At 37.6% G+C, this 25,007-nt stretch overlaps 1 protein-coding gene across 1 annotated transcript in view; it reads right to left on the minus strand.

The window, feature by feature from the left end:
* LOC134309834 (piezo-type mechanosensitive ion channel component 2) overlaps positions 1-25,007 on the minus strand; it is a 142,637-nt gene that overhangs the window by 113,616 nt on the left and 4,014 nt on the right. Inside the window, exon 2 of the mRNA XM_062991193.1 lies at positions 8,375-8,470. Coding sequence (XP_062847263.1) covers positions 8,375-8,470 — 96 coding nt within the window. The remainder of the gene's footprint in view (positions 1-8,374; positions 8,471-25,007) is intronic.

Genomic DNA, 25,007 nt, shown 5'->3' on the forward strand with positions numbered 1-25,007 from the left:
GAAAGACTCCTAAAACTGTTTCGCTTATTGAATAGAGTGCCTCATTCAGTCAAAAATGAGGAAGAATTAGCAATGAGTATAAGTTGATAGACAAACATTAATACATGGATAACTTATATCTGTGGGATTGAACTGAGCTGAAGCTGCTTGCCCTTTAGGGCTGGTGAGTCATTTTCCTGAGGAAGCGCTGTGAAGCTGGTTTACAGAGAACCACAAGTTTTAAGGTCCTTCTCCTATGACCTCTCTATTCTGCTTCGTTTCCTCAGGAAGCCATCTTGTCTCCTGCATTCTCTCAAGTGGACAGATTGCATGTGTTTTGAAGCTAACGCAGAGGATTCCCTTGTGGCCCTCAGCTGCTGTTTTCCTCCTTCCAGTTGAAAAGGAATTCATAGAAATGTGACTCAGACAATTGTTTCAACTAAACTGGAGAATTAAGTTCACCAGAATGATACATTCACACTAGAGTTAGATCTTATACACTTTAAGTACACATCTATACTTTTCACTAGATCAGCTATCATCACCTTGTAACAATTTAGCCTCTGGAGATGTAAAAGAGTTTGGGCTGTACAAATAATGGCCAACATCTGGTGGTGGTGACGTATAAGGCGGCCAAGGTGCACCAACAAAGACTGTCTACCCCCTTTCCTGCTGTACCAGAGGGTCTTAACCAAACAAACACCCATACAGAGAGGCAACAACTCAAACAAAGCCACAAAGATTTACAAGCTCTGCATAAATATCCTGCTCTATACTTTTCAGGACAAAAATGTCCAGCAGATCACAAAAAGGCAGCATGGTGGCCCAGCTGAAAGGGTGCCATGCAGATCAAAGCCAGGTACACATGACCCATGACGCCAACATTCAGAGGGTGTGTGTTGTATGGATATACCTCTTACTTCTGCCTTGCACCAAGTGTTTTAGGTGAATCATTAAACTGGACCCAATACTACCCTTATCAAGATAAAACAGTTAGTAAAATTAATAAACACATAGATTAATAAACAGCAGTAGTGATAATGATATAAATATACACTGATCAGCCATAACATTGAAACCACCTCCTTGTTTCTACATTACCTGTCCATTTTATCAGCTCCACTTACCATATAGGAGCACTCTGTAGTTCTACAATTACTGACTGTAGTCCATCTGTTTCTCTGCATGCTTTGTTAGCCTCCTTTCATTCTGTTCTTCAATGGTCAGGACTCTCTCAGGACCACCACAGAGTAGGTATTATTTGGGTGGTGGATCATTCTCAGCACAGCAGTGACACTGATATGGTGGTGGTGTGTTAGTGTGTGTTGTGCTGGTATGAGTGGATCAGACACAGCAGCGCTGCTGGAGGTTTTAAACACCTCACTGTTACTGCTGGACTGAGAATAGTCCACCAACCAAAAATACCCAGCCAACAGCACCCTGTGGGCAGTGTCCTGTGACCACTGATGAAGGTCTAGAAGATGACCAACTCAAACAGCAGCAACAGATGAGCGATCGTCTCTGACTTTACATCTACAAGGTGGACCAACCAGGTAGAAGTGTTTAATAGAGTGGACATTGGACACAATATTTAAAAACTCCAGCAGCGCTGCTGTGTCTGATCCACTCATACCAGCACAACACACACTAACACACCACCACCATGTCATTGTCACTGCAGTGCTGAAAATGATCCAACACCCAAATAATACCTGCTCTGTGGTGGTCCAGTGTGGGTCCTGACCATTGAAGAACAGGGTGTATATATGATGAGGAGTGTGAGTGTCCATTAATAGTAATAATAATGTGGAAATAAAGTGTTTAATATTTAATATTTGGTTTAGATGCAATTGGACAGTTATGCATAATATTAACCAATGGCTAAATGTTGACCAGTTTGAATATGGGTTAGCAATAATTACCTCTTCTCATTAAAAAAGCACTATGCATCTCATTTATACTCACTTCTATTATGATGTGTACAAAGTCACTGCATCTAAATGTGTTACCATTTTAATTTCTGCATATATGCACTTACCTATGAAGATATCATTGATTTTGCTGCAGTGGTTGTTTTCCCAAGTTGGAATCTACCCTGCTACATGTTTCTACAGGCCTCAAGAATGAGTGCCAAAGAGTGTAAAAAGCAAACACCACTTCATGTGCCTCTAAGCCAGTTAAATAATCACCAACTATCAACCTCAGAGGGTCTGACTTGTCATAAAAGGGTTGGCTTAATCTTCGTGTATTTAGTCAAAAACATGTTATTGGAGACATCTTTGACCAGATATAGTCATTAGTCTAATACTATATTATTATCCACAATCCATATGTCAGTCAGTGCTGCTTTTAGAACCAGGTTTATTGCTGATTCTAGAGGGGGGTGATACCTAAACTGTATTTTCAACCCCACTGTCTTTAAACTTAGTCAATTTTAGTTCTCATTCACTAGCTGAATATACTTTATTCCACAATGTCTAAAATATAAAGCTGAGAGCTTAAAATGTGTCCTCTGAGACATGTAAAACCAGACACTGAATCATGCTTGTGTAACACCACAGGGTAGCAAAATGTGCATGGCACATCGACACATTCTGTATTCATGCAATGTCCCACATAATCTCTGAAAATGAATAAGTTATTTAAGAGACATCAGGTCTTTATACATTTCCTTTAGTTACTAAAATGTAGAAACAGTGTGCAGTGGTGGGGGGTGAATTGAGTAAAAATATATGTCATACATTGCCTTTACTATTGTAAAAAAATATTATTATTATATTGGAGCACTACAGTATAGGGTAGCTGATAATGGGTGTGCCACACAGCAACATTTTTCCCATGGTCCTTTTTTCTGTGTAAGGTTTTTTTTTCATTTCTTTTTTAATGTATTTTTTTCTTTCAGCAAAATGTACTTTCTGTACTTTGGGATCACCACAGTGAATCTGATCTGCATGCCAGATTTGGCACAGTTTTTATACTAGATGCCCTTTTTGATGCCACCCTATTTTTATCCGGAATTGTGGCAGGCACTTTAAATTAATGATGGGCGTTATTATGATTATTTTTATTATTATTAATTATCCTCCAAAATATTGCCTTAGAATTGTATGCATTTACTTTTTGATATTATACACGTTAGAAATAGGTGTGGCTAAACACCTGGACTTTATAATTAAAAGAGTAGTCCTTATACTTTTGGCCAAATAATGTAGTTGTGCATGAGTATAATTTGAATACTACTGTCATATTGGGTTTTCATGAACTGGGAATAATTTACAGGGAAGCTAAGACCATGACAAGCTTGAGAATCACTGTGTTATACATTTAATATTTAATACCACTTGACTTTTCGGGTTGTTCAGCAGTCAACCACTGCCAAGGTCTGAGTGTCCTGTCTCAGCAATGCCACCAGTCTGGCCAGATACACAACACACAGGGTAATTGAGTATTGTGACAAAAAGAGGCAAGTATTTTAGCCAGATAATAGCAAATTGTACCTATCCAGTCAAACTGATTTCATCTAAGATAAAGTGCAACTGATGAAGAATATAGTTACCACTACAGACTGAGGTGTGCATAAACATTTACCTATAGGGAGAAGGCCTAATATAAATGATAGACTAGGCTGAAGATAAAAATAAAGATTAATTGTGTCTAAAAACAATTGCCAAATAAAGACAATGTCAAAAGCATGTGGAATTTCTGGGAAAAATACAAACAAATATTTGAATTACTAAGCTAGGTTCATTTAAAGTCCAGCATGCAGTAAGCTGAAGTAGATGGGGTTTTTTGACAGGCGTAAAGAAGTATTAGCTGAACTGGTGAACTGATGACACGTGTGGGAGTGTTTAGGGTGAGAGAGGAGTGTACACACACTGCATTCCTATTCTTCTGACTTTTCACAGTCATCATTTACTGGAGCTCTCACCGACTGTTGCTGCTGCAGTATGTTTAGTCAATGTGGGAAAAGTTTAAAGAAACTTTACTAAACTTTACATGTTACTGCTTTTTAAAATCTGGACATATTTTAAAGTTACAAAGTGTTTGTCTGTACCACATGGCACTGGTTTATTATATTTGTTTGTTTGTTAATTGGAACTTTAACATTATGTTTTACACTTTCATTAAATTCATGACAGAACACATAGTTCCACAGGTTTCACATAAATCATCAGTGTCAGGTTCAATGTCAAACACTGTATTTGCCAATTCTGTATCTCCAGTCACCTAACTTACATGTCTTTGGACTGTGGGAGAAAAGCAGAGCTCTTGGGGAAAAAAAACCCCACACAGACATAGGGAGAACATGCAAACTCCACACAGAAAGGACCTGGACCTCTTCAACCTGGGGAGACCTTCTTGCTGTGAGGCAACAGTGCTACCCTCCACGCCACTGTGCCACCCCATAGATTTATTAAGTTTAATGTGGACCATATGGCCAAAAGAGGTTCAGATGTTTTAGCCACACCAGTTGCTAACATGTGTATACAATGCATTGTAAAATAAATTTGTTTCCAACATTGTGGCAACAGTTTAAAAATCTCTTTCCTCCCACAATATGACTGTGTGTCTCTGTGAGCTCCATGAAGTCATTGTGTGATGAGTTTCTAGTGAATCAAATCTAGTGGCCTGCACAGAGCCCTGACCTCTACCCCACTAAACAACTTAACGATAAATCGGAACGTTATTCGTGAACCAGACCTTCTCTTCCAGCATATGTGCCTATCCTTACAAATGATCTGTTGACAAAATGAGTCAAATTTCCCGAAGCCACACTGCAAAATATTGTGAAAAGCCTTTCAACCGGAATGCAGGCTGGAAAGGAGAGACTCCATATTAATGCCCATTGTTTTAGAATGGGACAAACAACAAGCCCACAGTCAGGAGTCCACATATATTTGGTCATGTAGTGTATGTTTACAAGCAATTTGGTTCAGCCCAGGAGAACACAACTCCAGAGATTATTTAATTACAATCATATCCTGTTTTTTTGCCCTGATAGCAAAATACAGATGTCATAAATTGACATTCCTATAATCTGGGCAGTCACTTCCTTTCCTAAACCAATATTCATTGTTTATAATAGTTTATTATGGACCTCAAGGGTACAATTTCTACTGTACTCAGTGAACTTTATAGAAAAGAATACATGACGTTTAATAGATCTAAGTTCAAATTTGTTTACCAAGAAAACTGTGACTTTTTCCAGGACCACAGTGGCCCCAATAATCATTTAAAAGCTTGGCACAGGCTTAAACCTTCATAGAGCTCACTGTTCTGCCAAATTGGGCATCTGGGCAGAGGAGTCTTAGTTAGGGAGGTGAGAGAACAAATAGTGACTCCAAAAAGTCCTGGTCAGAGATGAGAGAACAGCCATCATTGCAGCACTCCATAAAAAAAGCCTTAATGTCAGAGTGCCAAGATGGAAGCCAAGATGAGTTTTTCTAAAGACTTATGAGGATGAAATTTTAACTCTTCAGCTAGAACAGAAATACTATATCCAATAAAAATAAACAACTAAATAAATAAAAAACAGACACTACACAACAAAGCTTATACCATCTCTATGGTGAAACTTGATGGTGGTAGCTATAGGAGTTCTCCTCTGCAGCAGGGACAGAAAGACTAGTTACAATGAAGGGGTGGATGGATGAATGCAGCCGGATACAAGAACATCCTTGAAGCAAATATTCTCCAGTGCACAAACAATGTAAACTAGGGTAATAGTTCACCTTGCCAAAACAACACTGGAGTGGCTTCATGTCAAGTTTCTGAATGTCTTTGAGTGGCCCAGCAAAAACCCATCTCATTGTAATTCCATTAGATAGAGCTCTGCCATGAAGAATAGGTTAAACAGCCCAAATCAATTTTTAATTAATTTTAAAAACTCCTAAAATGTTTTACATGTACATTTTTGGAATTTAGCAGATGCTTTTATCCAAAGCAACTTACAGTACTGTGACAGTCTAAGCCAGGGGTGGGCAATTAAATTTTCCAAGGGGCCACATAAGAAACTGGGACTGTTGTGGAGGGCCAGACCAATAAGGTGAACTTAATTCTGCTCAATATTAATTTGATCTCTTTATAAAAAGCAGTAAATTGTACAGTTCTGATAATCTGTTTAGATGTTACCATCAGAAAATGAGAAGTAGGCAGAGTAAAAACATTAACATTATTTCACTATTTAATCAACTAATTTCTCAAAACAAATGTGAACAAAATGTGCAGGTTTTTAAACTTTACACGAAGTTCTTTTGCTATTCGAGTCTAATTACCTAATTTGCTGTTTTTCAGTCCTTTCAGTTGTTGGATATTCTTTTTAAAATCACAAAGCTGGTCCTGACACAAAGCTGGTGTGACGTTCCACATCATTCATGTTCTTGTATTTCTCTGTTTAGTACCGTAACAGCAATTTAAACCCTTAATTGTGATCCTTAAACAGCTTTACATCTGACTTCAGTGAATAAATACTTCAGAAGTTCATGTCTTGTTAAAAACTCGACCGTCAATCACACTCAGTTCTGTTTAGGGATGCACCGATCCGATATTAAGATCGGATATCTGTCCCGATATTACCAAAATGAGATGGATCGGATATCGGATAATCAGGCCAAACCATGGGTCCGATACGTTCGTTTGCGACGCATGCTAAGCCCATACAGGACGCGCTGCTGACGTATGGCGTATAACACAAACAAAAAGAGCAACATGGAGCGAGCCAAAGAGTCAGCTGCATGGAGGTATTTCACGCTTGCTATGCTAACAAGTTCGATGGCAACATGTTTATTACTCATGTTTAGCTGCTATATTTTATTTTGAATTACTGTTTGCACTAAATATTTACGGATAAGTTTATTTGAAAAAGTTATTTAAGCTACTACTGTTTTTCTCATTTTGGGTGTGTTCGAAAACCTAAGGAGCTGCCTCGCTGTCTTACTGTCTACATAAGCGGCTGCCTCAGTAGAGAGGATTCTAATAAGTCATCAACTTATAAGTCAGGTTATTCGAACGTGCTACTTACACAGCGATTCCATCGGGTTTAGCATTTAGCATCTTGCCATTAAAACCAATGAACTGAGGTAGCACAGCGCTAACGCTAACGTCAATATAACATTTCCCTTCATGTACCGATAACGAGTTTATACAAGTTAAAAATCAGTAATATTTTATTTACGTTTGATAATAACTCTATTCGTTTCTCCGCCCCTTTCAGTTATGTTTATTTTTCTGCAATGAATACTGGGATTGATTTGGTCACCAAGGCAGCGTCGGATGCTTTCCATTATAAAATCTATAGGTATCATCCAGAATATAATAGGACCTACTAACCTCTGTAAAAATACACTGATCAGCCATAACATTAAAACCACCTTCTTGTTTCTACACTCACAGTCCATTTTATCAGCTCCACTTACCATATAGAAGCACTTTGTAAGTCTTTCCCACATAATAAAGTATACGGTTTATTAATTCAACAATGGTATCGGATCGGTATTGGGTATCGGCCGATATGCAAAGTATATGTATCGGATCGGTATCGGAACTGAAAAAGTTGGATCGGTGCATCCCTAGTTCTGTTCGCCGACACATTACGGTGAATCTGGATACACACGTAAATCGAAACTTACGGAAAATTAAAAAAATAGCACTCCCTTCAAAAACAATCTTGTTGTATGGCATGTATGATGTATATTCATTTACGTCTGATTTTTAATTGCCACGGACCTCATGCGGCCCGGTTGAGGATGGCCGTACAATGCCCAGGTCTGGTCTAAGCAATCAAGGGTTAAGGGCCTTGCTCAGGGCCCAACAGTGGTAACCTGGCAGTGGTGGGGCTTGAACCAGCAACTTTTTTTGATTGCTAGTCCAGTACCTTAAACACTAAGCTACAACTGCCCTTTGTCATTATGGGGGATTAAGTGTTGCTTGATGGGTAAAATGAAAATGATGTCCTTTACACATCACACAACACAATAAATTGTGTCAAGGGATGTGAAAAATGTCTAAATCACTGAGATACAATTCTATTCTACGTATTCTATTAATACTATTCTATTTATTTAATTACATAGTGTTGTACAATAAAATGGTGTGTACTTTAATCTGTCTGTCTGTCTATCTATCTATCTATCTATCTATCTATCTATCTATCTATCTATCTATCTATCTATCTATCTATCTATCTATCTATCTGTATAAACAAAGTCAGCTGAGTAAAAAACACATTAACATAACATTGTCCAATCTTTTTTGTATATTCGTCAATTTTGTAATTACTCCTAGTAAATCATCTGGAACAAGTTCTCTAACTACATGCAGACTGCAGATGCTAATTATTACTCTTTATTCAGGATAGTGGTATATCAGCACCTAGTGCTTGACCCGAGCCTCTCACCTTGCATTGTTGTCTTTGTTGGCTCTGCAAACAGTGGGATGAGCAGGAGGTAGATGAGGTAGACAAAGGACAGCAAGTTGTACCGGAACAGACATGCTAGGGCAAGAACAGAAAACAATAGTGAGAATTTGTCTTCGTTATCAGATAAAACGACAGCCAAAACTTTTATTACAGTAGACACTAATTACACGTGGCAGGAATAACACCAAACCTCTGCATTTTAAAGTACTGAGATCATAGTGTTGCAGAATCCCTTCAGGACATCAAGCAGAGGAGCTGCAGCCAAAAGCCTGCTGCTGCTAGCACTGATTCACACATTTACCATTTATCATCCAACAATGTTTGACAACAGAGGGGAATCGCATGTCCAAATTTTTATAGCTAGCCCAAAACTTATGCTGGAAAACCTTGCATTTGTGAATGCCTAGACAAAGAAATCACTAGAAATAACCAAGTGATGTCATTCCACTCATGTATGCAGCCAGCTTTCATTTTGTAATAAACTGTACAGAATTACATGTGTTTTCTCTCTCTTAGTTAATCTATATTGTTTGTTTAGCGTTGTTGCATGTCTGATAATCTTTCTTAAATAATCTGATTGTTTACATTTTAAACATTGAAGCAGCAAACACTTTTATTTACTTACATACTCACTCACACCTAGGGGCAATTTACAGGAGCTGGAAGCCAATATTTTGAGAATGTTTTTAAAAGGTAGAAGGAAACCAAAGTGCCTAAAGGAAACCCACATGGAAAATAAAAAAAACAAGATGTGAAACTCCTTACAGAGGGTGACTGTAGACTAGAATTGACCTCAGGTCCCCAGGCCCAATGTTCCTGTGTGACATTTAGTCTACCAGATACCCTATACAATGTAAATTTTGAAAGTCAAAGCCAACTAAGAATGTGTCTGAGATAAAAGTCCAATGTACTTGAGTGGCAACTAAGCTATAACTTATTACACTAAATGTAAACAAACTTTTGTATTAGATCATCAATAAAGGTCATGACTATATAAAATGTTTAGCTAGTTCAACAATAAAAGGTGTTGTATACTAGGGATGTAACGATGCACCACAAGACAATTAAAAATCAGTGCACATGTGCCACGATTCAAATCGGTTATTCATTTAAGATAAATCGATATTCACTTTAAACAGCAGAGGGCACTGGCGCTATTCACCTCGCCTAGTTGATGGCACTTCACAAAGTTGCCAGGTAGGGGATTTTCCAGCAAAATGTATTTATGTGAGGATGCTTTCTTTATTTGTATTATTTATTTATTTATATAATGTTGGATTTGTTTTAAAATTTCATTTCAGTTTTTTTTACACAACAAGCATTATTTAGCATAGTTTGTACCTACCTCAGAAATAAAAGGGCATTCATTATTTAGATAAAGAATAAGCACAAACACAGTTTTTTATTTTATTTTCTTTAAAAAAAAAATCGGGAAAAAACGTATTGTGAACCCAGTATCATGAATCGTATCACATCATGGGTAGAGTGTATCGTTACATCCCTATTGTATGCAGTTCAGGTAAAAAACAGACATATACCTGTAAGGGATATACAGTATTTTAAGGCATTTTAAGGGGTTTTATTTCTTTTATTTATTTACTGTTCTCTCTCGGAGAAAGGAATAAACAAAAACCCCGAAATACTTAAAATTCATTTATTTATTGTTTTACCACTGCTTTACTCCATTTACGGTAGCAGTGGGTACGACTTACAGGACGACAGGTACAAAACACCCTGGACAGGTCTCCAGTTCATCACAGGGCAAACAAACACACATTTACACCTAGGGCAATTTTAGTAGCTCCAATTAACTTGACTGCATGTCTTTGGACTGTGGGAGGAAACCGGAGTGCCTGGAGAAAACCCATGCAGACACGGGGAGAACATACAAACTCCACACAGAAAGACCACTCCACCTGGGAATTAAACCCAGAAAGTTTGTTTGTTTATTTATTAGGATTTTAACGTCATGTTTTACACTTTGGTTACATTCACAACAGGAACGGTAGTTACTCATTACACAAGATTAATCAGTTCACAAGTTTATATCGAACACAGTCATGGAAAAATTTGTATCTACAATTCACCTCACTTGCATGTTTTTGGACTGTGGGAGGAAACCGCACACCCTTAGGAAACCCACGCAGACACAGAGAGAACATGCAAACTCCACACAGAAAGGACTCGGACCAACCCACCTGGGGATCGAACCCAGGACCTTCTTGCTGTGAGGCGACAGTGCTACCCATTTAGCCACCGTGCTGCCCCCCTGGCTTACAGTAGTTAGTACCTCCCAAAAGTGGTCCAAAGGAGGAGAGCTGATTAACCAGCAACAGGGCGCCCAAGGCTCACTGATGAGCGTGGGAAGAGAAGGCAAGCCTGTCTGGTTCAAGCCCACAGAAGAGCTATTGTAGCAAAAATTGCTGAAAAGGTTCATGCTGGCTATGATAAAAAGGTGTCAGAACACACAGCGCATAGCCGCAGACCATTCAGAGTGCCCTTGCTGACATTCCCTTCATAACTGGAGCATCAGCACCAAGAGGCAATGGAAGAAGGTGGCCTTGTCTAATAAATTATGTTTGCTTTTACATCATGTGAAGTCGACCATCATGTGGTGGTTAACAGGATGCACTTTTTCCTTCAGTTAATTATTTTTATTTACTGTATTTCTATTGTAAAGCAACCGTGAGAAATATTTGCCGCCAACAAAGTGAAGTTTTTGTCTGGAAAGACCACGATTATTTTAGCAAGAGAATGCCAGGCGTGATTCTTCATGTGCTATAAAAACGAGGCTTCATAGTCAAATAGAATGTGGTCAGTGAAAACATTATAAATGTATTCTTTTTACTTTTGTCAGTTAAATAAACATTCAAGAGAATTCACAAATTACTCTTGTTTTTATTCAACATCACTTATGATTGTTTAAAGAGACTTGAGTTAGGGGATTTGCTAAGGTATACCAGCACCCTTACTTTCTTTTACAGAAACCAGCCTTGATTTATTTTGGCTTATGTCTAGGGTCATTATCTAATTCTGTTTTAAAATAAGCACATGATCACATGCACTAAAAATCAGTTCAAGTATCAGCCTAAAATAAATAGGCTATATACACCAATCAGCCATAACATTAAAACCACCTCCTTGTTTCTACACTCACTGTTTTTTTTTTTTTTTTTTTTTTTTTTTTTTAATTTAGCGCGTCCAATTATCCCATCTATCATCCTCTCATTAGTGCGGATTCCTGCTCCTGATTGGGGCTGAAGAGGCCGTTCCACGCCTCCTCCGAAACGTGCACAGCCAATCGACCGTCTTATCACCCACACTTGACGAGTGTAGCGTGGCAGAGTACTGTGCACGGAGGATCACACACTCCGCCGCACCCCCTCCCGTCTCCATACAGGCGCCACCAACCAGCCAGCAGAGGGCGCAACCGCCCCGTTCCTGAGAGAGCATCCCCTACGGTCTCAAGTCCCGCCCCCCACCCGGACAACAGGCCAATCGTTGTCCATAGCCGCCCAGCCTCGACCGTGAAGGCAGAGCTGGATTCGAAACGACGCTCCTTCGAAATCCAGCCCTGGTTGCAGCGCTTGTCTTTTTACCGCTGCGCCACCTGAGCGGCTACACTCACTGTTTATCAGCTCCACTTACCATATAGGAGCACTTTGTAGTTCTACAATTACTGACTGTAGTCCATCTGTTCTTCTGCATGCTTTGTTAGCCCCCTTTCAAGCTGTTCTTCAATGGTCAGGACCACTACAGAGTAGGTATTATTTGGGTGGTGGATCATTCTCAGCACTGCAGTGACACTGACATGGTGGTGGTGTGTTAGTGTGTGTTGTGCTGGTATGAGCGCTGATGGAGTTTTTAAACACCTCATTGTCACTGCTGGACTGAGAATAGTCCACCAACCAAAAACATCCAGCCAACAGCGCCCCATAGCGATGGGTGTGACCACTCATGAAGGTCTAGAAGATGACCAACTCAAACAGCAGCAATAGATGAGCGATCGTCTCTGACTTTGCATCTACAAGGTGGACCAAGTAACAAGGTAGGAGTGTCTAATAGAGTGGACAGTGAGTAAACATGGTATTTAAAAACTCCAGCAGCGCTGCTGTGTCTGATCCACTCATAGCAGCACAACACACACTAACACATCAACACCATGTCATTGTCACTGCAGTGCTGAGAGTGATCCAGCACCCAAATAATACCTGCTCTGTAGTGGTCCTGAGAGAGTCCTGACCATTGAGGAACAGGATGAAAGCAGGCTAAAAAAAGTATGTAGAGAAACAGATGGACTACAGTCAGTAATTGTAGAACTAAAAAAAAACACTCCTATATGGTAAGTGGAGCTGATAAAATGGACAGTGAGTGTAGAAACAAGGAGGTGGTTTTAATGTTATGGCTGATCAGTATAGATGTATGAGCATTTAATTTTAGACAAACATGGGTATTAACCTTAAGTTTAAAATAGTAAAAATAGTTAAATATAGACTTAAAAAGTTATTTTTCGCAATATTTGCATTTGATTATGAGTGCCAGACACGAAATCTGATAACTAGTGAAGAAATAAACATTATAATGTAATGAAATCATAGAATTTCAGATGGCAAATGTCCCTGGTTGCCTTCTGTCATACACACAGTAAAAGCCAGCAGACTAATTTCAGGCTTTTGCTGGTTCCAATCTTTTGGTTTTTCAGATCCTGGTGAACATTCAGACCTTAGCTGTTCTCTTTTAAGTTGTGTGAGTCAGAGTCACCTGAGGATTTCTCGTCTGTGTTTGGAGGACTTTCAGGCTACAGATGTTGTACATGAGAAACAAAACCAGTAATTGTACAGTATATGATATTTTAAAGACATACACATTGGTGTGAAAAAAAGTATTTAAGCAGTGACTGCAACTAAACACCTTCATTTATGATATTACACATTATAGTGCTGTAACTAAGTACTTGCCCCTTTCCTAAATTTTTACATTTTTGCATGTCACACATATGAGTTTCAGATGATCAAACTAGCTTTCATATCACACAAAACCCAATTAAACACAAAATGATTTTATAAATCAACCAGCTAACCCAATTCAATTGACAATTTTTGTTTACTAGCAACACCCATGCATCATTACTGCCAGACTTTTGGAATCTTAACATCACTTAGCAGCACAAGATGCCACATTCTAAATACAGATGCAAAACTAAGTCAGAAAAATCTACTAGTCTTTAATAGTTACAAAGCCATTGCTAAGGCTCTGGGACTCCAGCAAACCACACAGAGCCATTATCTACAAATGCAGTGGTGAACCCTCTCAGGAGTGGTCAGCCTACCAAATTTCTCATCACAAAAGAACCCAGACAAACATCAGATGAAGTGCGGGTCTTAATCGCAGGCTAAATCATTTTCGTTCAATATATACGATTCCATAATAAGAAAGACACTGGGCAAAAAACTGAATCATTGGGAGAATTGCAAAGTGCAAACTGCTGACCACAAAGACTTGTCTCACATTTGGGATGGTATTTTTTGGACTGATGAATCACATGGAACTTTTTGGAAGACATAGTTCCTGTTACATCTGGCACAAAGCTAACACTGCATTTCTTTCTGAGAACATTATACCAACAGTCAAACATGGTGGTGGCTGTGAGATGGTCTGGGGCTGCTTTGCTTCTGCGGGACCTGGACAACAATTCTGAAGATCCTAAGGGAGAATGTCCACCCATCAGTTTGTGAACTAAAGCTCATAATCGAGTGATGCAGCAGTACAATAAAACACACAGGTCCCTCTCTGAATTGCTCAAAAGAAACAAAATTAAGGTTTTGTAGTGGCCTTTCCTGACCTAAATTTAGAGTCAAAGTCCTGACCTACATTCAATTGAGATGCCGTGGCAAGACCTTAAACAGGTAGCTAATGCTCAAAAACCCTCCATTGTAGTCGAATTAAGTATAAGTATAGAATTAAGTATATTCTGTAAAGTGGGTCGAAATTCCTCCACAGTGATGTAAAAGACTCACAAGTTATCATAAACATTTGATTACAGTTGTTACTGCCAAGAGTGGCAAAACAGTTATTAGGTTATTAGATTTATTTGAAGGTGATATATGATTTAAATTATTTTTTATCTTTAATAAATAAAAGAACCATTTAAACGCTGCATTTTGTATTTACATGTGTTTATCTTACATTATTTGGAGCATCTGAAACACATTTTCTTCAAAAATTTGAAGAAATTGGATAATGGGCAAATACTATTTCACCACCACATAAAATGAACTGGAACATCAAGTTTAAAGCCAAACTAGCATTTCCAAAATTTCTAAAATAACACAGAAAAATAATCCAATGTCAAACATGCTTATTTAAAAATATATGCATAATTTAATATGGGCTTTGAGGCTTAACTTTTATATTTGGTTAGCTGTTGCCTCAGAATATACCAACATTCCTGATGTGAACATTTACTCTCAAACCAAATAAGCTAGTGTTGACTTTGAAATGATACCAAAGGTGTCCACACAGTAGTAAAAAATACCAAATTTTACACAACAGCTAAATGTTAATAGTACACATAAATGTGTCAGTTTGTCCATTGTCCAGTGACTAGAAAATTAGAGTAGGGTTAAAGGTTACACAGGTGTGTGTGTGTGTTTGTGCACTGTTCAAATTGTTATAAGTAAGAAAAATCTGTGTAATTTATCAAGAGAAAAAAATCTGATTTGGGCCACTTTCACAACTTCCAGTATAAACACAGCCTGATCTACCCCTGTTCCACATGAGCACCTAAGTGCTACAGTGATAAACATTATCATCACTAATCATTTGCCACAATAATTTAGCCAGTGCTGAAACAAAGTACTTAAAAACAGAAATAAACAGAAATCATTCAAACTACAAACAATAAAACTTATGCATTCTTAACAAGTTTGCCAATCATACTGTTGACTAGATAGGTTTATACAACAATGAGTATCACATGTGTCACACTTGGAGCCTTTGTGTGCTCCAGTGTGCCTATGTGCCACACCCCTCTCTCACTGGGAGCACACGCTGTCCTCTGCCACGCCCCAGCTCATGATTGGTTCCCCTGGACTAATTAGCTCCAGCTGCTCATTATTTAAGTGAGGACCTGTAGAGCAGACTTTGGGAACTATTTGGCTTGTCTTTGACTTTTGTTTGACTACTATTTTGGCTCTGTATGAATTCTGGATCCTAGCTCCAGGTTGTTCCTAGCTCCAGGTTGTTCCTAGCTCCAGGTTGTTCCTAGCTCCAGGTTGTTCCTAGCTCCAGGTTGTTCCTAGCTCCAGGTTGTTCCTAGCTCTTGTTACTAGCCATGTTCCTAGCTCTTGTTATTAGCCATGTTTCTAGCACTTGCTACTAAGTCATGTTTATAGCTCATGTTATGCTAGCTTTTTGTTATAGTTCTTGTTAATAAATCCTTTGTTCAGTTTCATCTCTGCGTGTGTGTCCGCCCTTCCTTGTCTCGTCCTTAGCCCCCACGTGACAACATGTATACTTAATGTCCAATTAATTAATCAAGTCAAAATTTGTGATTACAAATTGTCAACCCTATAAATGAATTTAATGGCTGGACAACCCAGTTTATTATAGCAATAATGTATAGAACTAATAGATAGAAGTAATGGATATGCTACATTTTATAATATACATTGATATAGTTATTACAACCAGCCACTGCTTCAAGAGTGCCAAATCATGGGTGACCCCAACATCCCAACAGGAGAAGTCTAGATCCTATCCCAGGAAGACTTGGTACCCTAGACAGGGCAACAGTCCAATATATTTTTGGGCAGGTGGGTGAAAACCAAATAACTGTATAAAACCCATGAAAAAAAACAATTAACTGTATAAAACCCATGAGAAAACCAAATAACTGTATAAAACCCCTAAGAAAACCAAATAATTGTATAAAACCCCTGAGAAAACCAAATAATTGTATAAAACCCTTGAGAAAACCAAATAACTGTATAAAATCCATGAGAAAACCAAATAACTGTATAAAACCCATTTTAATATGAAAAGACTGCACAGATTCACAAAACTATGATGCATAATTCAGACCCAGGTCAGTGGAACTACATGGTACCATCACCACCTGCTATGCCATATTTAACACTGATTAATTAAAAAAGAACATTTTCCTGGATCACTGCGATGGAGGGCTAGCGGAATAGAAGGCTGCACAATTCAAGAGTTTTATAAATATATAGATCGGGTGTCCCAACCCTGACCAGGATAAAGAGGTTGATGCAAATGAAATAAATATTAATGCTAATATTATTTTTTGGTAAAGTGGGTAACATGTTCATGTGGTTTTGCTCCACATACCTGTAAATTGTGCACCCTGACACACCTGCTGTGAGATTTTCTTCCTAAAAAAAAGATCCCACCAAAACCGTTTATGATTTGTGTTGTCTTAAAGGTTGGTCCTGTGCATATTGGCTTGCTGATACTAATGCATTGTAACCACTTTCTGTTATTGTATGCCATTATTTAAGTGAACATTCTCAGCTATATGTAGAATATAACAATAAATCTGAAATCCCTGTCCAAGTGAACCATCAATGTATCACTGACATTTCTAAACACAGACTCACATCTGCAGCCTATTTCAGTAACAAGTCATTTCTGCAACAACTGCAACCCATTTTCCTGTCTTAAATATGAGCTCTGAGAGGTGTGATACCAGGCCGGTCTGTTTAGGCTCTTGTTAATTGCCAAGGGTGAGAAAAAACAAGATTTAGTGTGGCAGAACAAGCAGGCACAAAAGCTGCTTTCAGATCAGGTATTTCAGAGCCTGAACTGTCAAATTACAGACAGGAAACTGTTAAGGTTGAATTGCATGAATGCTGCTAATATAAGGCCAGAGAGAAAAAAACACCCAGAAGGAATACAACAACAAAAATGTCTTGCACCAAACCTTTAAAATGCAATTCTTGAACGCACATAACCATGAACACATGGTTTGATGAGTTAGTGTAGAGGAATTTCATATGCTTGCACAAAGACCTAACCTCAACCACACTGAACACATCTGAGATAAATTGGAATGTCAATTGCAAGTCATTGACCAACATCAGTCTGACCTTTCACTGACAATTCCCACAGATTAAAAAATCAGAACAGTGTTTCAGATGGTCAGCTTATGGTCATGTGACCACATACGTCTGCCAAATAACATATTTAGGTGTTTTGTAATAAAAATAAATACTTTTTTATAGTATAAAAATTAAAAGCAATGATAAGTAGTGTGAAAATTCTATTTTATGACATAAGTATTTAGCAGATTATTACCTGAATTTTGGACTAACAGTTCTGACAATAGTAATAATAATGATAATGATAATAATAATAAGATAAATAAAAGATCTTTTTGTTAAATGAGAGGATTGTTTTGCTGTGTTGACCTCTAAATGTACAATGCTTTTTGTTAATACACAGCTGATCCAAAAATGTAGTGACAGAGTAAATTGTATGGATTTTTATTATTATTTATATAGGCTGTGTTAACATACTGTAGCTTGAAAGCAAGCAAGGTGGATTTTTTTCAACAAATACCAAAGGTTTTTGGTGTGCCTTTTATGCAATGGATCCAACAGCATTTCCCCTTCATTTGTCAAAAATGGATTTACTATTTGAATAAGCTGTACAAACAGTCAGGCACAACATTATGTTAGCCACTACTGCTGAGATCCAGTTTTGAATTTTAGTTTATCTAAATCATCTACATACATGAATTGGTACCCTGTCCAGGATATTCTTACCTTACAAATAGTGTTTCGGTGACCAACATCTAGTGAAACAGGACCCACAGCAACCATGACCAAAATGAAATGTACATACAGTAACCTGTATACAAACGTTTACACCTGCCCCTCACATTCCATCTCTGAGTAAGACTTATTTGTCAAAATGTCATACTTTAGCAATATTCAAACATACTTATTTTTCTTGAAAAGATTCATTTTGCTTTTGATTCACTTTTATCATTCAACTTTAAAAATGATCACAAAAAGGATAGGTTTACAATGCGTCTAACAGATGTCTTACTGTGCACTATCAACATGACTAATCTCAGACACTACACATCTCTGTCTGTTTTGGGTTTGATGAGTCACATCTTTTGCGACAATCGAAATGCCTATGGTGACCTAATCATAACCATCATACAGTATTTCCTAGTCTACCTTTTTAATAGCTTTAATAGCTTAAAGGTTTACTATTAAACTTGCATTAAATATGCAGTACAATGTTCATTTTTTCCTTATAACAATGTAAAGTATTGGTATAAAGAGCTATAGAGTGTGTAAATCTGCCATGTCTGGATTTGTGAGCAGTGAAGACGGGGTGATATTAAGGGCTCTTGGGCAAGATATAGATATAAGATATAAGATATTATAATTTTATAATCATAATTATAATAATTTTTCTAATAATAAAGAATAAACTGATGGCCAGTGTAACTTATAAGACACTGACTGGCACCTTAAAGTTTTTACTCTGTGTGAGTTTTTTGTATAATGAATCCTGTGAGCAATTACACATATGGAAGGCTTTACAGATGTTCAGTTTCTCCTCTGCTTTTTTCTTATCTTGAGGGCTTGTGTGTTTAGACACAATAGAAGGTGTGTAGTCTGTGACTAATCTGCTTATAATAAGACACGACTGGAAAAGCAGACTGTGCCTTTAACAGCTGGTTAAAACTCATGCAGTGATGAGTGACAAATCACAATGCTCCAACATTACTGTGCTTCTGTTGATTTAGAGCAGCCCCGTGGTTTAGTCACAGCTTGAGAAAATGAATTCCTGTAGTTTTGCCTTTTGTTTTCTACCTGCTTCAACCTAGAAGTTTTGTTTGTTTAAAATATTTGAAAGCTTGTGTGCATTTGTATTTGTTTTTACACTGAGTTTACTAGCATTTGATGAGAAACGTTATGCGAACAATGGAATCTGATTAAATATTACAGTAATTATGAAGTAATAAAGTGTGTATACCATTCTCTTTTACTAGTTTGGGCAATGTTGCTAAGATGCCTGCAATTAATTAGTGCTCTGCCCAGACTGTATATGGTATATGGTATATGGTTTCTGGATATTAAACAAGGGCAGTTGTAGCCTAGTGGTTAAGGTACTGGACTAGTAATCCAAAGGTTGCTGGTTCAAGTCTCACCACTGCCATGTTGCTGCTGTTGGGCTCCTGAGCAAGGCCTTTAACCCTCAATTGCTTAGACAATATACTGTCACAGTACTGTAAGTCGCTTTGGATAAAAGCGTCTGCTAAATGCTGAAAATGTAAATGTAGGTTCTAAGTCCATGATTCAGTGAGTTCGTTATGCACATTTTTACAATATGGATTCCAGTATTTAGTGTTGCAGTGGAACATTCAATTAAAGAATATAAAATTACATTGTAGAATTATGCTTTTTAAACCCGGATCTCTCTATTTAGAAAAAAAAAGGTTTAATGATGTTAAAACATTATGCTCTTAATACCATATCCTCTTAACACCTAGCCTTACCTGCAAGCATGAAAAAAGGTTTTATGTTTTTGCCTGTATTCATATTATATAAAATAAAAAAAAAACTATTATTTTAAAGGACTTGATGGTTTTAGGTCAAATCTCATTTCATGTCAGGTAAAACTCTATTAACGTTGACTATTAACGTTCAGTGTATTAATCAACGGCAGTTTAGAAAAATTAAACGTGTATTAAAAATAAATGTGTATTGTACAATGTGTAAACAGACTGAATTTCAAGTATATTCAGTCTAATATAGCAGAACAAGGTCCCTATATAGAGAATTCAAGACTAGTTCTGAAGTTTCGTACTAATGTGGGGTGGTGGGGTAGTTGGTGGTGTAGGTCCACAGTGGCAAGGACCTGGGTTTAATCGTCACCTATGGTGGCTGTCTAGAATAAATGTCTTTTTTTTGTTTATTTCTACATAATACATATAGGGGTACCTTGTAACTCAACGTCCACTAAACTCGAAATCTTTGAAACTCGAGGCCCTTCTTCAAGAAATTTGTACCTTTAAACTCAACTTTTACCTTAAACTCGAAGTGTGTGCGACTGTTGCTTTGTTCACATTTATGCTGTCCGTTTTACTTCAAATAAATAAGCATTAAAATCCTGAAAAAGTTAATGATATTTGATAATGCTTTGCTATCATTGCAAAATGAAAGCGCATGGTAAACAGCAGCACCGCGACCCAGATCAACCACACAGCAGTATAAAATTATAACCGCTGCTTACCTGAGCTTCTCTTCTTCAAAATGAAATCTATATCAGTGTGTTGTTCCATTAGGGATATAATCCACATGTGTTTCTTCTTGGTGGCCATTTTGTATGTTTCCAGAACTAACTCACAAAAACCATCTTAGTCTGATCATTTATTCTCTCAGCTTTTGCGTTAAAAAGCTGAAACTGGTAATTCCTTATAAATTCTATTTCTATTATTAAATAGAGTGAGTAAAACGAATGAATCTTTACCATAGATAAGAGCACAGCTCCCTGATTTGATTCCAATGAATGATTCGTTTAAAAAGAGTTGTTTCTGACTACTCAGTGATTCAGTTTGCTGTTGCACAGACTGATGTGAAGAAATGGGGGATGCAGGGTTGCCAGATTGTAACAGTGGTTTTCAGCCAAAAACCTTTTCAAAATCCCCCAAAATGCATGAAAAACCACCCAAAACAACACAGGATAAGCAGATGATGTTTAGCATTTCAAAAATAATAAACCAGTTAAATTACCATGACCTACAAATTAATATCTTAAAATGTACAGATCAGTCATTATAAATTATAAAGGACAAATTATTTTTGATTGCATGTCTTTGAAGTAGCCTACCAAGTTTTTAAAATGCATTATTTACGATAGGACACACAACCCTTTTGCAAGTAAATAAGAATAAACTTGCAAGCAATGGAAGAAGTTTAACCTCTCGTTCATATAAAACTTACCTTCCTATTCAACTCAGCATCACTTGTCATACATACAATCATCTGTAGCATGTGATATCCAATGCTTTAATTCAGGGTCACTTTCCCATTCCTTCTGGTAATTTCTTTTGTATTTTCCCCACTTTGGCATTGTGAGCGCTAAACAAGCCAAAACCGTTAGCCTAGAAATGAGTCCAAAAAAAAGCCTAGCCTATGCCATTGCCGTCTAACATATGAACCACTGTATTGATGGGCGTGACAACGGTGTCTTTTGAACTGGAAAGAATAACCTGTCAATCAAACTTTTGACAACGGGCTGGATGTGGTGGGAGAAGGTAGACCTATTTATATTCCAACTGCTTTAGAAAGCAATAGTTTTTTTTATTTATATTTTAAGCTGCCAAAATAATTACAAACCAGCCCAAATTTTGTCCACCCGCCAAAGCGTGTTTTTCCCTGTCAATTTCCAACAAAATCCGCCCAATTTGGCCAAAAAACGCCCAATCTGGCAACACTTGGAGAAGAGGTAAATTTCATGTGTATAGACAGAGTCTGACAGAGCACAAATGTATTGAAAATTGACACTATTAAGTACAAATAATTCATCTTACATAATTTTCTGCAATACAATCTGGGTTTTTTGTGTTGGAAAGCTTTGGAGACCAACATGGACTCTTTTTTACTCCAACTTCAATAACTTCAGATCAGACTTAGAAGCTAAAAAAAATGATATGGTAAACAACAAATTGTAGGTAATGGAATATAATATTAAAATATTATTATTAATATATATCATATAATGAAATATATGCAGTTCCACAGGACCATAGAACGCATTAACAGGTTTCCCATACATCCTTATGGGAAAAAAATGCCTTGAAACTCAATGCATTTTAAACTCAATGCCACTCCCAGAACCAACTGATGCTGACTCTACTTTCCTCTTACCCAAAAACATGAACTATTCCATATTGCCACTCGCTCTTAATTACTGACTAAAAATCTGCGCCCTGTCAAGAGAGTATTACTTCTCTATGCCCAGTGTTTCTGGGTGGCAGTGGACTTACTGTAACCCTAAACATGGTAAAACAGTAATCGTAAGCAGGCGTATATCAGCGTGGGACAAGGACGGAACCCACTGTTAAATCTAATGCTACTGTGAGAAATATAGCCAAAATATAGCTAAAGTTGGTCAATGAAAACACTGGAAATCTTTTCTTTGTAAGTTAAATGAAGGTTTGACAGAATTAACAAATCACAGTTTGGTTTTTATAATAGGAATTAGAATGGTTTATACAGTAAATTAATTCCTGTTTAAGCAAATTACATAAAAATAAAATAAAATAAACTCATATTTTATGTTTATGCATTTTAACTGAATTGGCAGTACTGATTATTGACAATAACTTTACCTTGCCATAATTATTCTAATAATTTCAGAATAATGTTTTAAAACTTGTTGTTTGTTGCTGTAAATCAGGAATTTGTGCAAGGAACAACAACACATTTTATGTATCTTTCTTAATTGCTGTTTTTTAATACAAAAAAAGATCATGGATGTGTTCAGCATTCAGTTTGCTTGTACAGCTTAGTTTACCATCAATGCACACTTTCATTTCCAGCACCACTCCACAAACAGTTTACAATCGGTATACACACACTGATACTGTGAAAAACAAAATGTTGATTTAAAGAAAAGCCTGCAATAAAATATTCAAGGAAAAGCCGTGCAAGACACGTCTCCGTTTTCGGGCCACACAAGAGGGACACATTGAAGTTCTAGCAAGTTTAAAGGAAAGCTCATACAGCTCAAGCAGCTTTGTTTATCATGGGTTATTATCTGAACTTGTATTGCTAATATTTGTAGAATAAAAGAGACAATTACCAGCTAGTTTTGGACTAAATAGGGGACAGTGAAAGCGCCAGCAGGGTGAGTAACCGGTAAAATTTACAAACAGCTCAGTGTTGGGAAATTTCATCTTTAACAAAGTAACATCTACAAACAAATCCACGTGTTCAGTTCATCCTGTCAGGGTCATGGTAGGTCAGCCACCACAGGAAAACACGGAGCACAAGACAGGAATACACTCTGCACACGGTACCAATTCATCAATGGTAAATTCCACACCTGAGAGAAGTTAATCCACCTACTGGCATTTTTCATGAGTAGGAAAAAGTCCAGAGTACACAAAAGAAACCTATACTAACACAGAAATCAAATGCAAAATCTATATTAAATATATAGAAACTAAGTAGAGCCAGCAATGCAAACATAATAATTCAGACAGATGATTGGCTTTGACACGTTGACCGATTGATCTGAGGTTTGTCCCCTTGGCTGAGCAGCAGTTTCTAAACTTGTGCTATGCTGTCATAGGTGCACCGCTTTTCAATTGGCCACGTTGCTGTTGTCTTTCATTGCTACCAGTTTCAAAGATCTTACACAGCAATTTTTTTCTCTATTTTACTTATGCATTTTCTCCCATTTTCTTCCAATTTTAGCATAGTCAATTTGTCAGTGTGTGTTCAAACTGCCACACCACCTGGGCATTTTTTTTTTATTTATTTTTTTTCCCCTTTTTCTCCCCCTTTAGCGCATCCAATTGTTCAATTTGCATCGTGCTTTCTCTCTGTCTATGCCGAACCCTGCCCTGACTGAGGAGATTGAAGCTAACCCATATCCCCTCCGAAACATGGGCAGCAGCCAGATGCATTTTTGCCACCCACACATTGATGAGTTTGGCGCCACCTAGCGTTGCATGCGGAGAGACACACCCTAAGGGCACTTCCTCATCTCTGTGCAGGCGCCTCTAATCAGCCGGCAGAGGTCGTAATCGCATTCTGACAGAGAGAGACCCACATCTGGTTCTTTGTCCCACCCCCCCAACTGAGCAACCGGCCAATTGTTGCTCATACAGTCACTCAATCTCGAACCGGGGAGGCAGAGCTGGATTCGATACGAGATACTCAGAATCCAGCTCTGGTTGCAGCGTGTGTTTTTACCGCTGCGCCACTTGAGCGGCTACACAGCAATTTTTAAGACCTCTTTTTTCCATTTTTCTCTGGAAATTCAGCCAGTAATGTAATACATTTTACAACCTGTAAGCACAGACAAGTTAAAATTCTGTATTTAATGGCAAAAACTATTTTATCTTGTGTTACAATGTTGTTTAAATGAGTAAAATGATCTTGTTGTTGTGTCGAACAGTAAAAGAATTTTGAAATGTTTTGACTCACAGTACTTTTTATCCCTTCATATAATCACATATATATAGGGGTACACACACTGACTTTTACCTCACTCCTTTTGGTAAAAATCAGCAGTGCATTTGTGTATTAGATGTCAGAACTGTCAGAATAAAATACATATCACCACTGTGTTTTTACAGATTTAGTTGGTAAAATCTTTAATCTGCCCTGAACCTGTTACCATGTGTAGGACTTTTTTCTTTTTATAAGAAAATACAATCATTGTGGGTACTGTACAAGTTTTCTGGGGCATTCGGTTTGTGGTAAACTCTGGACTTTAATTCTTAAAGTTCTCTAATTAACAAATTGGCCTAAGAAATTCTGACAAACTGTCTTAAAAAAACACACACACACACACACACACAACTTGCAACCCACCAGATGTGCAGAGCTGATAC

This window comes from Trichomycterus rosablanca, chromosome 3 (assembly GCF_030014385.1).
Source record: "Trichomycterus rosablanca isolate fTriRos1 chromosome 3, fTriRos1.hap1, whole genome shotgun sequence".
Lineage (NCBI taxonomy): Eukaryota > Metazoa > Chordata > Actinopteri > Siluriformes > Trichomycteridae > Trichomycterus > Trichomycterus rosablanca.